The 16,636-nt window shown below is 39.3% G+C and overlaps 1 protein-coding gene across 5 annotated transcripts in view; it reads left to right on the top strand.

Moving 5' to 3' along the window:
- Positions 1 to 16,636, top strand: part of ARMC8 (armadillo repeat containing 8) — a 113,216-nt gene that overhangs the window by 73,071 nt on the left and 23,509 nt on the right. For all 5 annotated transcript variants that reach the window (XM_032265339.1, XM_032265310.1, XM_032265320.1 and 2 more), the window contains 6 exons: positions 3,232 to 3,314; positions 3,624 to 3,705; positions 9,303 to 9,389; positions 12,319 to 12,411; positions 14,916 to 15,065; positions 16,415 to 16,510. In XM_032265339.1, the coding sequence (XP_032121230.1) occupies positions 3,232 to 3,314; positions 3,624 to 3,705; positions 9,303 to 9,389; positions 12,319 to 12,411; positions 14,916 to 15,065; positions 16,415 to 16,510 (591 nt within the window). The remainder of the gene's footprint in view (positions 1 to 3,231; positions 3,315 to 3,623; positions 3,706 to 9,302; positions 9,390 to 12,318; positions 12,412 to 14,915; positions 15,066 to 16,414; positions 16,511 to 16,636) is intronic.

The following is a 16,636-nucleotide window of genomic DNA, read 5'->3' as shown; positions in this document are numbered from 1 at the left end:
CTTTTACCCATACTAAGCTTGTAGAATGTTCTGTCCCATCTCTTGTGTGGAATTTGGATTTTTCTTGGTGCTATGCAATTTCAGGGATTTGTGACCTATGGCTATACTGAGATATATTTTATTAAATGCCTACATGATTGCTACACCATTCCTGTTCTTTGGTAGATTTACATCTTTTGTTGAATGTAGCCTGGAAACTTTATCTAGAAACCTCTTTTAAGTCTTGGCCACAGCCAGGGCAAGCATCTGGAGCTAATGCTAATAATGTTTCTCAGTTCTTCCTGGAGAGTAACCATGTGTTCAATCCATCCATACTCCTACTGCCACCACATTCTCTGATGATGTAACTAGGTCCAGTACAAGCAGTTGTTTCCTCCAAGTTACTTCTCATTCTTAAGTAAAAATAGTTTCCCAAGCCAGCAGGATCTTTCAGGCATAGGCATCTAGCTCTCCACTGCCTGAAACTTTTGTCCTAGGCTTTTGTTTCCTTCCCATGCTGAAGGTGCTGATTTGGCCTTGTCTGTTTCAAGAACAGTGACTAGTACGTGATTGAAGTAACCCAACCAACCAGTCTCTGATGGTTGCTGTACCACAGAAGATTAGGTAATTTGGAGAAAACACTAACTATGACCCTCAAGGGAATAGTAATAAGGTTCCACCTAGTTTAATGGAATGTGAAAGGTGATGGAATGAATATAAGGTATAGTGCTGAGTAAATTGTTTTGGTTTTGTGTTGTAAGGGAGGAAGAGCTGGAATCAAACTTAGCACAAATGTAGTTCCTGGGTGGCAGGGAGAATGTTAAAATGTCATTAGCAAAAACAGAAAGACACAGGGAACAAGCAGGTTTAGCTAAAACTGGGAGAGTAGGAGGACAAATGCAGTATGGGACATAATAGATTGGAAGTTCCACTGAACATCCATGTCATATTTATTAGGCAATCAGTATTATGGAGTTAGAGGTCAGGAAAGAACTCTAGGACAGAACTTTAGACTAGAAAATTCCCCATACTGAGTTGGTTTTGAAGTCACAGCATTATTTTATAAGTAGAGTAAGAGATGGAGATGGACAGAGCATTTATTGGATATATGCCCATGTAAAGATGGGAAGCAGGGAGAGGACTAGCTTCAAGAGGTTAAAGTTTGGGCAGTTAACGTCTTTTAAACACAATTGAAATGGGACATAGGGCAGAGTAAAGATGTGAGAATGTTATGGAAAGGTAGTTTTTGGATCAAGGTAGAAGGCCTTTGAGCTTGAAGTACCCAGCCTCAACAAGAGTAAAGAAAAAAGCAAAAGTATGTAGACTTTTCATCAGAAGTGGGACATTGCAACATGTGTCCCCAAAGTAAAGCAAGGTCCCTACAAAGATGAGGTAGGCACACAGTGGCTGATAGCATGGGGGAAGGCAGGAAGAATTTCAAGTAAGAGGTAGCTACCATAGGGAATATGGACATCTGCAGCGGGGGTAAAAGCTGGTCAACCAGCAGTGAGGGTGCTGCTGAGGTCAGATTGCTTACACTGAAAGGACAGTCAGCCATGTGTGGTGATTTTTCTAAGGCTGCAATATCAGCAGTTGGGATCTGGAGCAGGAGTAATGAGTGGTGGGAGGATAGTGAGAAAGTGAATCGGTCTCCTAAGTGGAGTGTCTGAGCAGGACATCCATGCCAGGGGGAAAAGCTGTAAGAGAGTCGAAGGAAGTAGGTAGACTGAGAAAGGGAGGAGTTTAGGGACTAGAGGTGACAATGAGGACCGAGAGTGGTTGTTCATATAAGTAAGAATGGGATTAGGTTTGATCTGGGGTGAGGAGTAGATCAATATATAAAATATTTTTGGAAACTGGTAAAAATTAACATTCCTAACCTACAGCTGAAATGTGGTTCCCTGTTCCTAATAGTTGATATTTTCCCTGATCATTGTTAATTTTAACAATATTTTCTTCTCTTCCTGTTTAGCTGAAACATCCTGAGATTTCCCACTCTCTTGTATTCTTAGGTCAGCCTTCTGAATCCTCTCATTTTAGTCTAGGTCAGTGATCTTCAACCTTGGCTGTGTACTGGAGTCACCTGAGGAGATTAAAAAAAAAAAAAAAATTAGATGCTTAGACCTGACCCTGGATAATCTAATTTAATTGGTCTGCTGTATGGCCTGAACATAAGGATTAAAAAAAAAAAAAAATCTCCCCAGGTAATTCTTCTGCAAGGCCAACCAAGGTTAAGATCTATTGGTCCAGGTATTCTCCCAGGTGAGAGTAATGACTCCCATTAATGAGTTGCCCATATTGGGAACTACCTGGTGAGTACAAGAGGACTACTTTAACCAGGGCTGTTACAAGTGTGTCTGAGCCTATGGACTCAGGAGGTCAGGGCATGTATCTCAGCTCTGTGATTATAAGAAAGCTCTGTACTATCCAGAATAATGCCTACAGAAAAGTGAGGGTTAAACTGGGTAATTTGACATGCTTCGCACAATGCTTGACACATAGAAGAACTCAACAAATGTTTTTGTTAATATTTGTGTTGTGATGTCATGAGTACTTTATTCTAATATGAAAAGGCTATTTTTCCATAGGCCCACACAAGTCAAATTCACTTTCCCTCACACACTATTTATTTTGCATCTAGACATTGCTTAATGAAGGCAAATTGCAGGTTACCTTATTTTTAAGTTGAAACAATAAAGCTTCATGATTATAATGATATAGTGATTATATGTAGAGTAGTTAGTGCTATAGTGAAAGATGGCAAGGGTTACTTGTCTAAATATGAAACTTAGTTTCAGTCAGTTGGTAAGAAAGTAGCCACAGGGTGGCTCCGTCAGAAGCCCAGATTTGATTTCATGAGGGCTGAGCATGGACTGTGATTTCTTTAAAACCTCACTCTGGAAGGAACCTGCCCAATGAGAGTTCATTTATTTCTTTTACTTTTTCTCAAGATTGTTTATCCAACACCTCTGCAATATTGATACCATTTAATTTTTGTTTTAAATGTCTTTAAAAATAAACAAACATAACTTGCCCCCTTACGCCTGTCATTCAGCCTGGCAGGTCCTTAGTGGGCTAGACCTACCTTTCTGATGAGCTGCCTGCCCCCACCGCAAGATGATTGTTCGAGAGGTAAAAACTTGCCAAAAACAACATTAAACTTTTAATGGATGTTAACATACTTGCATTTACAAGCAGTGAAGTTTGTCACCTTCATGTTGTTATTTATGCAGCATTAACCTTTTTCTCCAGATCATTGAGACTGAAAATATGATGGACCGAATTGTGACTGGCTTGTCTGAGTCTAGTGTCAAGGTGCGGTTAGCTGCCGTCAGGTATGAGCTTTAAATGGTCTGAATAAAAACCTTTTGCCGTGTTAACCTGTTTCCTTTCTGGTCCTTCACTGAGTAAACACAGACTACAAATGTTCCTCAAAAAAATGCGCTCAGGTGAATTCATAGAGTGTATACCATTGTCTTAACAGAGAGCCTAGCCTCCAAACCCCATGAAGTGATCTGATGTAGTTCGCTTAACAATATAGACATGCTTGAAGTGTACATTAGTCATTGTGAAATGCCAACGAGTTTGTTTGAAAAGTAAGAGTTTTGGTTTCTTATGAAGCTAATTTTGATTATTCTTTGTAGATGTTTGCACAGTTTATCCAGATCTGTGCAGCAGCTTCGAACCAGTTTCCAGGATCATGCTGTGTGGAAACCTTTAATGAAGGTAAGAAGAAAGGATCAGCTAGTAACAGCCATATTCGCAAAGCCTAGAGTGAGCTGAGCCAGTTAACAGTACTCCCTAGTCTAGGAGTAGGTCTGATTTTTGTGCAGAGTATTTTGAACACTTATCTTCTTAAATCTGATGTTCTGAGTGTCTACAAATGCTTCATGTATGAAGCGGAACTACAGGCCAGATTTTCTTTTAATTTAACTAAGCTTTAGTTACTCACCTGATCTCTCTGTTTGTTTAATATTACACCTTAACCTTATATCCAGAATTATCCTTGTAATTTTTAGTTCTGAAAAGCAAAGGAATCTGCCATTTACAGAGATAATGTGTGGTTCTTAGTCTTTTAGCAATCCCTGGATTTTTTTTTTATTTTAATAGGCACAGGATCTCACACTGTCACACAGGCTGGAGTGCAGTGGCTCAATCACGGCTCACTGCAGCCTTGGGTCACCCCCGCCAACCCAAGTGAGTCTCCCATCTCAGCCTCCCAAGTAGCTGGGACTACAGGCATGTGCCACTATACCTGGCTAATTTTTTTGATTTTTTAAAGTAGAGACAAGGTCTCACTAAGTTGCCCAGGCTTGTCTTGAACTCCTGAGCTCAAGTGATCTTCCTGCCTTGGCCTCCCGAAGTGCTAGTTGGCCCCTGGATATTTTTTAGCATCTTTGATGTTAGGTCTCTACAAGCCTCTTTTGTCTACCCCAAAAAGGTTCGGGGCAAATAAATCTGAATCAAGACTTAGAGCATGCATCAAGTGGCTGCTAATAATGTTATCCCCCTGATATATTACAAAACCATAGGTCTACTTGGTCTTTGGTCTATCATTTTTTTTCTTAAGTGATCATATACTTGCATTTAGTCAGCCTAATTTTTTAGAGTTTTGTTTTGTTTTTGCATACCTAGTATGTACTAAGCAAAGCCTTCAGGTACAGTGAGCCTACCAAAAGCATTTTACCACAGATCTGTTACTTTTGGCTTAAAGCTTCAGGTTTGGGGGGCAGGGGCATCACTGTGGCAGAAATAGGCTGACCTGGCACGGCACGGTGGCTCACGCCTATAATCCCAGCACTTTGGTAGGCTGAGGCAGGTGGATCATGAGATCAAGAGATCGAGACCATCCTGACCAACATGGTGAAACTGTCTGTACTAAAAATACAAAAATAGCTGGGTATGGTGGTATGCACCTGTAATCCCAGCTACTCGGGAGGCTGAGGCAGGAGAATAGCTTGAACCTGGGATGCGGAGGTTGCAGAGAGCCAAGATCATGCCACTGCACTCCAGCCTGGCGACAGAGTGAGACTCCATCTCAAAAAAAAAGAAGGAACTAGGCAAGAGACTATTCAGATGGGAAAAATATAAAGTGGGCTTTGAAAGCAAGAGGAAAACAGGAGGATTTTTCCAGGGAGCAGAATAGCATGAGGAGAAACATTATGTATGGCATGTGTAGGGAACAGCAAGGATGCCTTTATGACTGTAGTAGAGGAGTGGGATATAATGAGATATAACAGTGGGCAGGTAAGGACAAAGTGGAAGAGTCCGACCAATGCCGTGGCCTTGGGAGTTGACATGCTGCATGGTTCTTCCATTGAGGAGGCTCATCTAATGACAGAGTGTGTGATTTATGTGTTGAGGTCCTGGAATAAAGCAGTAGGAATGGCTTAGGAAAGACCATGTGAACCCTGGAGATACTTCAGTGGAAGAAATGATAGATTGGGTATATGATTCACTACTGAGGAGCTGTCAGGGGACTACAAGAGTTTTCCAGTCTAAACAAGTGTCACAATATGGTCTTATGAGGCCTATCAGAACAGCATCTTTCTTTAACTTCTTTTCAATGGGCATGCCTAAGCAGCATGTAACATTGAACTTGACTCTTTTTTTTTTTTTTTTTGAGATGGAGTTTCGCTCTTGTTACCCAGGCTGGAGTGCAATGGCGCGATCTCGGCTCACCGCAACCTCCGCCTCCCGGGTTCAGGCAATTCTCCTGCCTCAGCCTCCTGAGTAGCTGGGATTATAGGCATGCGCCACCATGCCCAGCTAATTTTCTGTATTTTTAGTAGAGACGGGGTTTCACCATGTTGACCAGGATGGTCTCGATCTCTTGACCTCATGATCCACCCGCCTTACCTCCCAAAGTGCTGGGATTACAGGCGTGAGCCACTGCGCCCGGCTGACTCATTTTTATCCATTGGCACACCTTCCTGAGTTTCACTCTTTTCCATCCTATTAGACATATGTCATCTCTTCTTAATATTCCTTGTTCTCTGATACCCTTTTGCTTCCTGAACCTCATTAAGAGCCCCAAATCTCAGAATGGTTATTTACCTACACCGTACTCTCCAACTATAATATCAGTACCTTTCTATGCTTGGAACACACTTGCTTATGGAGTATGCCAGCTCTCACCAGCAGTAGTTTATTTCAGGTCCACCATCCTTTATCCAAAACTGTTGGGGCCAGATTTAACATTTCTGGATTTTTTAAGGCTCTCCTCACTTAAGTGGTGTTTTCTTTTACTGTTCCCACTCTTTATTATTTTTAGATTGCACCTTTTTCATAGCAGCTTGATCTTGATTTATTGATTGTTAATTCAAGATTTTTTAAGTGCTCTTCTGCTTCCCCAATTAACTACCTTTTCATCCAGGGCCATTTTCCCTGCTTGCTCAGCTCAGTAGCCCTCTATCATACAAATTAGAAATGGAATAATGTGGTTTCCCTTTAGTTCTTTCTGGGAAAAGGTCTGGTGAGCATTCTAGAAGGGTTTTGTGTACTTGGGCACATGTGGGTATAATTACTCTCAAACTGCAATTTTGTCCTGTGTTTAAACTATAGTATTAAAATCTTGGAAGTAAACAAATGATTTACTTCAGATACTTTTTAGTCTCTAGTCCAGAGGCTGTTTGCATATCTGTTGATTTTTCCCATTTGCTTTTCCACATTTTTAACTGTTGGTTAACAAACTGCAAGAAAGTAGGCATTGGATTTTAATTTAAAAAATTATTTGTGACTGTTTTTTGTTCCTATTTTGGTGAAATTGTTTGGTCAGTATTAGATGTCAGCTTCTGAATTTCACATGTCATACCTTACACTGCACCAGGTAAGTGGTTTTTAAATTTATAGGATCTCTTCTGCTTTAGTTTATCATTAGATGTTATCTAATGTGAATGTTACCTAATAAAACTTGATAAAAACAAATTAATTTCTATAAACAATGAACATTTTCAAAAATGAATTATGTCAACCAAAGCAACTTTTTAAAGACTTGATAGTCACCGACTTATTTCAACCAGTGTTTCTAAGTAGTATAGTTTTAGAAAATGATTATTGCTCGCACCCATTTTGTGCAGTGCCATTGGGTTGCTACAGGCCAGTATAAATTAGACCATAGATACAGATTATTTCTTCAGGAACTGTAACTGTTATTAGAAGGGGAGATTGGCATAATTGTGCAAATAATTTGAATAGATTGCCGGGCACGGTGGCTCACGCCTGTAATTCAAGCTCTTTGGGAGGCTGAGGTGGGTGGATCACGAGGTCAGGAGATCGAGACCATCCTGGCCAATGTGGTGAAACCCCGTCTCTACTAAAAATACAAAAAATTAGCCGGGTGTGGTGGTGCATGCCTGTAGTCCCAGCTACTCAGGAGGCTGAGGCAGGAGAATTGCTTGAAACTGGAAAACGGAAGTTGCGGTGAGCCAGGATCGTGCCACTGCACTCCAGCCTGGCAATAGAGCAAGACTCTGTCTTAAAAAAAAAAAAAAAATAATAATAATTTGAATAGATTGACGGTTGTGAGGATCCTAAGAGAGGTCACAAACCATGGCAATGGGACCCCAGAGGAGGACAGAATGACTTCTGACTGAAAGGGCTAAGATGACTTTAAAGGTTGGGTGGGATGTACCTAAGAGATAGAGGAAGGGCAAGGCAAGGAAAGGGTGAATAGGGCCTTAGGGAGGTTGTGACAGACTCAGAGCTCGGCATGCATAGTATATGAGATTTAATTTGATCTTTATCAATGAACAGTCCACAGGAGAGTTAAAACACAATATCTTAGGCAAGCTGCCTCTACTTTATAATTTATGCTTATTCTTAACTTGAGAACGTCAGACTTGGTTTAGCCAAGGAAAGCAGATAATATATTTAACTGTCTGAAATTTTTTGTGATTACTCATTTCTGGTTTGTATAACTAGAACTTCTAATACTCCTTTTGGGATCATAAGCCTGAGCCTGATCTGATCCCAGATGCAGATGATTTAGTTGAAGTGATTATTACATAAAAATGGTGGTGTTTATGAAGACTTGTCTCTTAGAATCTAGAAAGGACAGGTTCTAATAATTAGCAACTAACATTTGTCATCCTGCTATGTTGCCTTCTGGTTCCGTGAAGGTCCATGGCAATTAGTTTACTGTATACCTATTATGTGCCTGATAGTAAGAGCAATTATGGTACTAAATTACCATTTTCATCAGGCACATAATAGGTATTTTTTGAGAGACGGGGTTTCACTCTTTTTACCCAGGCTGGAGTGCAATGGCGCGATCTCGGCTCACCGCAACCTCCGCCTCCTGGGTTCAGGCAATTCTCCTGCCTCAGCCTCCTGAGTAGCTGGGATTACAGGCACGCGCCACCATGCCCAGCTAATTTTTTGTATTTTTAGTAGAGACGGGGTTTCACCATGTTGACCAGGATGGTTTCGATCTCTTGACCTCGTGATCCACCCGCCTCGGCCTCCCAAAGTACTGGGATTACAGGCTTGAGCCACCGCGCCCGGCCCTAAATTACCATTTTCAAAGCCTTACTTGTACTGCCATGAGTATGTGCCAGTTACTATTCTAAAATTTTTTGTTTATTTTTCATAACAATCCTGTGAGGCAGATAGCATTTTATATCTGAGTAATACATGTACCTATTTAGTTGTTGAGCCAAAATTTGTATCTGAACAGTCTTTGTTTCTCATTTCTCTCCTGTGGTACTTCCCTTATTATTTACCATGTCACATTTAATCCTAAATAGTTCTGTCAAGGAGGTCTGATTTTCCTCAATTTATAGATGAAGAAATGCAGGCTCAGGCTAGTTAGTGGACGTGTCTGGGTTGGAACAAGGTCTGTGTGATTCCATTCCTGAGAACCAGTCTCCCACACTGTCCTGCCTGTGCAGTAGTAGCTTGCTTGATCCGTCAGTGCTCCTGCTCAAACAAGCCATTCTAGTGACACATAGGAAAGACAGGCTGTAAGGCCGTTCTGTACATTCATAAGGGGTTTGATTGATGGAGTAGAATGAGCTAACTTACCCCAGAGCAGTCCCTTGGCCTTCAAGCATTTCATAGAGTATCTTTCCCTAACGTGTCTGTCTCCTCCCTGCAAAAGCCCCCAGTGAGGCTGCAGCTTCTCTTAGCAAGATAGATTTGAGGGCCTTAGTCAGTCATAATTATAGCACTAGGTGACATAGTATCAAATGGATCCTTCCTAACCATCTCTCCAATATGAAGAATCAGGTTGCAAGATCATTGTTCTTGTTTTTATTTAGTCATTTTATATCTCATCTTCATCACTCCAAACCGTTAATAGTATCCCTTTTTTAATTCCACAGGTTTTACAAAATGCACCAGATGAAATCCTAGTGGTAGCATCTTCCATGCTATGTAATCTTCTTCTTGAATTCTCTCCGAGCAAAGAGGTTAGTATTGATTTTCTTTTCCTAGACTTTGCCTAGTCCAGCTAGAGCTTACTCAAATACTTTTTAAGCAGTTGACATTGAAATTTGTGGGTTGGGTTTAAAAACGACTTCTGAATTGTTTCATTGCATAGGGGTGGGGACGTGCAAATAAATTATTCATTTTAAAATATGGTTATTTCCCATTATTCTTTTTATTCCATCTAGCATATTCAGCTTATTTAAAAGATATTACAGCTTAAAGTCCATCTACACTGCCTCAAACTGCGAATGTAAGAAATAATTTTTCTTACAAATACTAAGCTATGCTCAGGCTATCTTTTTACTAAAGTATAGTATTAATTAAGACTAAATTTTGTAAACCAGAATTATGAATCATTTCAAGGAGATAACTCCTGTCATTGGGAAGTCATCTTTTGATGTTTAATGTTAATGATAGTTGTTTGGGGAGAGGTTGGATAGGTGTTCACTTCTGCATTTTATAAAATATTTCAGTATGTATTCCTTTTTTAATAGGAAAAACTAAAATATACCTTAATGAAGGAGGGAAAACCCTTATAAAGTTGGTTTTGTTATGTCGTAATGCCTCTGATCTGCCCAATCATGAACTCAGGTTTATTGTGCATTTAGTAGTTCCATTGTGTTGAATTTATTTTCTGTATTATAGCACTTGTAGGCTTTGACTGTAATTAAGAAAGGTAGTATTAACAAGATGGAGGTTCTGGCCAGGTGCAGTGGCTCACGCCTGTAATCCCAGCACTTTGGGAGGCCGAGGTGGGCAGATCACTCGAGATCAGGAGTTTGAGACCAGCTTGGCCAGCATGGTGAAACCCTGTCTCTACTGAAAATACAAAAATTAGCCTGGGGTGGTGGCACATGCTTGTAATCCCAGCTACTAGGGAGGCTGAGGCAGGAGAATCACTTGAACTCAGGTGGCAGAGGTTGCAGTGAGCTGAAATCATGCCACTGTACTGCAGCCTGGGTGAAAGAGGGAGACTCCATCTAAAAAACAAAAAAATAAGATGGTGGTTCAGAAATAGTTATTCAACAAGCAGGAATCTTGGAAAAAACAGGGAGAGACTGGTAGTCACTCTGTTGGAAGAGAAAGGCAAAATAGTATACCAGAGCTTCCCTCAGTTCATCAGCTCCATCTGCCTTATAGATGGGGTCTTGGCCTGATGATAACTGGCCAGTCACAGCCAGTTTTTAATTAATGTGCCACCATTAATCATCCTTAACTGCTCTTATATTGCCCCAGATCTGCCTTCAGGATATTTAGGGTCTGGTTAGGAAATAGGTAGATGAGATCAGGCAGAGGATCACGCATATGATTTTTTTTATTGAAAAATAAACTCCCAACCTGGGCAACATAGCAACACCTTGTTTCTACTAAAAATTAAAAAATTAACCAGGTGTGGTACACACACCTGTAGTTCTAGCTACTGGAGAGGCCAAGGCAGGAGAATTATTTGAGCCTGGGAATTTGAGTTTGCAGTGAGCTATGATCATGCAACTATATACCAGGCTGGGCTTCAGAGTAAGACCCTGTCTCAAAAAATTAAAAAAACAAAACAAAAACAAACAAAACCTAGATTCTGAACCAAGGTGAGGGAGGGAAATGCTTTAAGAGCATTTTTTGTGGCAATTGACAAATTAGAATATGGACTCCAAGGCGGGGGGATCACCTAAGGTCGGGAGTTCAAGACCAGCCTGACCAACATGGTGAAACCCCGTCTTTATTAAAAAAAAAAAAAGAATATGGACTATAGATTTGATAAAAGTATTAATTTAATATTACCTTTCCTAAATTTGGTAACTGTACTATGGCTAAGAGAATATCCTTGTTCTTAGGAAATACACATAGAAGTATTAAGCATAAAAGGGGCATGGCGTATGCATCCTACTTTCACATGGTTCAGAAAAGGTAGATAATGTGGATTAGGAATCTAGTACGACAGAGATGATAAAGCAATGATGGCAAATGTGAAAAACTGGCGGATCTGGGAAAAGACTGAGAGTTCCTTGTATTTTTGCTACTCTATAAGTTTGAACATATTTCAAAATAAATTTATACAATATCACAAATTATAAAGTTGAGAAATGTTTATCCCTTTTTCTGGGTATATAGATCTGAATTGCCTCTGACATTTATAGAATCCTCTTGACAAGTGACCTTTAAGCATTCATTGGTGATGGTAAATCTTAATCCTCTAAGGTTTGAATTTTTTTTTAGAAATTACCAAAAATTCATGTTTGTTAAAGCATCATAAATAAAGTTAAGTAATTAGACTAAAGCATGGTTTTTTAGGTGTAAAATGTGGCATGACTGTAAAAGTATAGGACTATTTTACTTGTATAATTGATAAGTAGTCCTGAAAATATCCTAAAAGATAAATTCTGCAGCGTGTTTGGAATAAGACTGACAGCTTGGAAGGAGGATGATTTGGTTATCTAAGTTCCTGTATATTTATTTCCTTTACCAACCATATTACTTCATAGTCAGAGTTTATAAGGAATGCACAAGATATATACATAAAGCAGAAAGTGACAGAGTCTCAGAGAACAATGAGAGTGGGGAGCTAGGTAATGAGATCATAAGGCTATGTGTGAAATGTACAGGTAACTAGGATGTCTCCTGAATCCTCCAGGACTACAGGGAACAAAGGAAATGATGGAGTGGTTTGGTTTGGTTTGTTTTCTTTTTCTTTCTTTCTTTCTTTTTTTTTTTTAACTTTTGGGACTTAAGAGAAAATAATTGTCTTTGCCATTCTCAGTATGATTTTTATGGCTGCATCACTCCCTGCTTTGCAAAAGTTGCCTAGAATTGGGTAAGGGTGGGGAAGAAATCACAAGCAAAGTGCCAAGGCATATGCACATTTAGTTTGTAAACCTGACTTTAAAGCTGTGATTTCTTTTTGCTGTCCAATGGCAGCCAATTTTGGAATCAGGTGCTGTAGAGCTACTTTGTGGATTGACCCAGAGTGAAAATCCTGCTTTACGAGTGAATGGAATTTGGGCTTTAATGGTACGTTTCACTTTTACATGTATCATAATTTACAAAAGGAATAGAGCTATTGTCTAAATTAGAACTATAAATAATGTGTTATTTAAAATGTCTGGAATTTTATTTTTCAAAAATCTTGCTATTTTGTTCTAGTTTTCTGATGACTAAGATCTAGAAGACTTAGTACTGAACTAAGGTTCAATGGTAAGCAAGGTTTAACTCTAAGCAAGTTATGCTTCCATTCTCTTATTATTAAGAAAAGTGAATAGATGTTGAAACTTATCTAATTCTGGGAAAATAAATTTTCCTCATCATCAGCGTATTATGTTTTGTGTAGTGCTACCTACTTGACAAGCACTTTCGTATCTCCTTTGCTCTGCAGAACAACTTTATGATATCAGCCAGGAAGTTCTTACCATACTTTATAGATGAAGTAAACTGAGACACAGAATGATTATTTTATTTTTTTATTGGCAAATAAAAATTATATGTGTTTATAATGTACAACACAATGCTTTGAAAGATATATAGGTGGTGGAATGGCTAATTTGAGCTAATTTACATATGTAAATTACCTCACATACTTAGCCATTTTTTGCAGAATGATTAAATAACTTGTCCAAGGTAACAAAATTGGTGCATAAATACTTACTAATTTTTTAACAGTTTTTAGTAAATAATTTATAATAGATTCTAAAACTTTATGAGGTTAGAGAATTATTTCTCCTTAAGATTATTAAACTTTTCTTGAAATTGAAAATAGAAAGATCCTAAATTGATTTTTAAAACATATGTATTCTATGTACAATTTAATTGCTCTGTACCAGACATTAAGCTGGGTGTTTTATTTTTATCTCTAATTCTTATTTTAAGATATATTGGTATATATTCACCTTACAAATGGAAAACTAGGACTTAGGAAGGGTAAGTCAATTGTGAGGGTGAAGGCCTCACAGCTAATACTGGAAATGGGTTCAGAACCTTTTCTAAGCCTGTATTTTTCTCCCTGTTCCATGCTGTATCTGCCATGTTCTTATACAGACTTTGGGATAGAAATAATTATCTTCTAATAAAGCAACAAATCCGTAGTTTCACAGTTATTTTTCTCCTAAACTTTGTACAGCTTTTAGCACTTCTCTTTCTTGAAACTTCTTCGGAGGACTTTTTTTTTTTTTAACTCAGTTTCTACCTTGCTTCCTTTTCAACCTGTTCTCTGGGAACATTCCCCCATTCAGTGTCTGGTTTCCAATTCTCTTTACATCAGTTTCAGGGACTTCATCTCATCATAGTTTCAATTTCCCTTTAATAGGTTACTTTAAAATCTGCATATCTAGATGTAACTGTTACCTATTCCGCCAGTCTGTCACTTAAATGGCCTCTCCGATATGCACAACTTTAATGTTGGAAATGGAACCTATTCCACTCTTCTAATCTGTACAAACTATCTTATTCTCATCAGTCTCCATATTACCAGCTGCTGTGTTCTCTATCTGCAAAATATAAAACTTTAGAATTATCTCTGGCCTGGTCTCTTGATACATAGTATTCTTTTTGCTCTGCCATGCTGCCTCTCATCATTATGTAACTTGATCTCTAATGTCTTAGCACTTTAATTAGTTCCTCGAGGGCAGCAACCGCATATTATGTGTCTAGTTTACAAGATTTTTTTTTTCTGATACAGAGTTTTGCTCAGTTACCCAGGCTGGAGTGTAGTGCATGATCTGAGCTCACTGCAACCTTGAACCATCCTGGGTTCAAGCGATTCTTGTGCCTCAGCCTCCCGAGTAGCTGGGATTACAGCCGTGTGTCACCATGCCTGGCTATACAAGAGATTTTTGTATCAAAAGTTGATTTATAAGTTGTTATTTGGCATTTATCATGATTTTTGTTTGCTTCAGACATGTATAGCTTGGGATTCAACTGGGCTAACGCATGATACAAATTAGAGAAAAAGGAGCAAAATAGCTATTGGCCACCCGGGATTACTGGTATCTCAGATACACCTCCTACCCTCTGGAGAGCTTCCTGTGTGATATAGCCCAGCCATGCCAACACCTACCATAGTATTGTGAACACAATAGATGTTTTCATGCCAGTAAAGTTAACAAAACCCACTGCTTATTTTCTTCCATAAATAAGTACTTTGAAATCATTCTCAAAAGTCATGGCACAGCGTAATCATTAATAGTCGTTTTGTGTACAGCAGGCAACTTGGTAACCATAAAGATATTCTTAAAAGTGATAAATGAGTTTTGTATTTATTTGAGAAATCTTAAGACATTCAAATGCCTATGCCTGAAAGTGGTCATATTCCTCATGTAGAAGTATATCTAGGAGTAACAGTTACCCTTCTCTTGACAGACAGAAATATAGGTGATTAACAAGAATCAGGAAAATAGAGGGATTTATCCTTAAAGATTTTCTGCAGATTCTGTTTGTACTTTGAAAGTTATCAGTTACTATTAAAATATAATTTAATAAAGTAAATGTAGACATGACTCTTGCAACTTCTTTAATCCTTTCAGAATATGGCATTTCAGGCTGAACAAAAAATAAAAGCAGATATTTTACGAAGCTTGAGTACTGAACAGCTATTCCGGTTATTATCAGATTCAGATTTGAATGTGCTGATGAAGACATTGGGACTTCTTAGAAATCTCCTCTCTACTCGTCCTGTAAGTAAAATCACCCACGCTTCCAAATTAGCTAGCCCTGCATATGCATTGCAAGACATTGCTCTCTCTCTCTCTCTCTGCCCTCATTAACATCTGCCCAAAAGTGTGTTTCAAATGCTACCCTCTTCCAAAGAAACAAGGAGTTGATGTCTAGACCTGTCGCTTTCGTAGGCGTTCTGGGAGCTGCTTCACCATATCACCCCCTGCTCTCCACTTCTATACTGCTTATCCTGTCTCCCTCTACTCCCTGGAGCAGAGGAAAACATGACCAGTGCCTACCTTGATTTGTTACTTTTTTCTTACATGGTTTGCTGTCCAGGATGGATTTTCTCATCTGCCTAAATCACTTATGTCTGGGGCCTCTACTTCTTTCCCTTCAGAGAATTCTCAGAGCCATTCCATAGACCGTCTCCCTACCCACATTTACAGGATTGACCTCTGAAGATGTCAGTATAGAAAGCAGTGGATACATGTCAGAGTAGGAGAGGCTTAGCCTTGCTGGTGGGGTCCCTCTCGATGTTTTCTAACGTTCCCCAAGAAGCAATATAAGTAGCCTTAAGGTAGATGAGGAAATATGGGTGCTTCCCTTCTCTGTGCCCCATTTGTCTTTTAAGTCATCATTATGCATTTATGCCCCAAGATAATATTAGGAAATCTATACCATATTTTCCATGTCTCTGGCTTCTCCTATTACCCCAGTCCATCCAATTTTTTTATGCTTCCTTTTTTTTTTTTTGGAGACAGAGTCTTGGTCTGTCCCCCAGGCCTGAGTGCAGTGGTGCAGTCTCGGCCCATTGCAACCTCCACCTCCCAGGTTCAAGTGATTCTTCTGCCTCAGCCTCCGGAGTAGCTGGGAGTTCAGGAGTACACCACCACACCCAGCTAATTTTTGTACTTTTAGTAGAGACGGGGTTTCGCCATGTTGGCCAGGCTGGTCTCAAACTCCTGGCTTCAGGTGATCGGCCTGCCTTGGCCTCCCAGAGTGCTGGGATTACAGGCGTGGGCCCACCATGCCTGGTTTGTGTTTCCTTTTTCTTTAATATCTTTGGGCTTGAGAACCCCCAATGATTGTACTTTCATATTCTGTCAGGTCAACTTTATGTATATATGTATATATGTGTAATGTATATATACGTGTGTGCGTCTATATATGTGACATATATTTGAAGGCAAACTGCAGCTTCAAAGTATAATAAACACTGTTCTTTGGCATCTAGTTCTGTATGCTGTAATGTTGTGCTTGAAGCAGTTGTGAACATGATGTTTAACTTTTAGAAGCCTTCTATTCATTCGGTGGTCTTTTTCTTTGTTTCCCAGATGATAATTATGGATTTCCCATTGTTTTACAGCATATAGATAAAATAATGAGTACTCATGGAAAGCAAATTATGCAAGCCGTCACTCTTATTCTAGAAGGGGAACATAACATTGAGGTCAAAGAGCAGGTATGTGTTGCTTTTTCTTGGGGAATATTTTCTGAATATGAGCACAAAGGAAGTTCTTAGGAGTCTCCTGAAACATTCAAATCTGCAGAAGACAGAGTGCTGAGATGGAAGGTGCTCCAGAGATAG

This window comes from Sapajus apella, unplaced genomic scaffold (assembly GCF_009761245.1).
Source record: "Sapajus apella isolate SASKATOON/1434 unplaced genomic scaffold, GSC_monkey_1.0 scaffold4, whole genome shotgun sequence".
Classification (NCBI taxonomy): Eukaryota; Metazoa; Chordata; class Mammalia; order Primates; family Cebidae; genus Sapajus; species Sapajus apella.
This window is presented reverse-complemented; position numbering and strand designations above follow the sequence as displayed.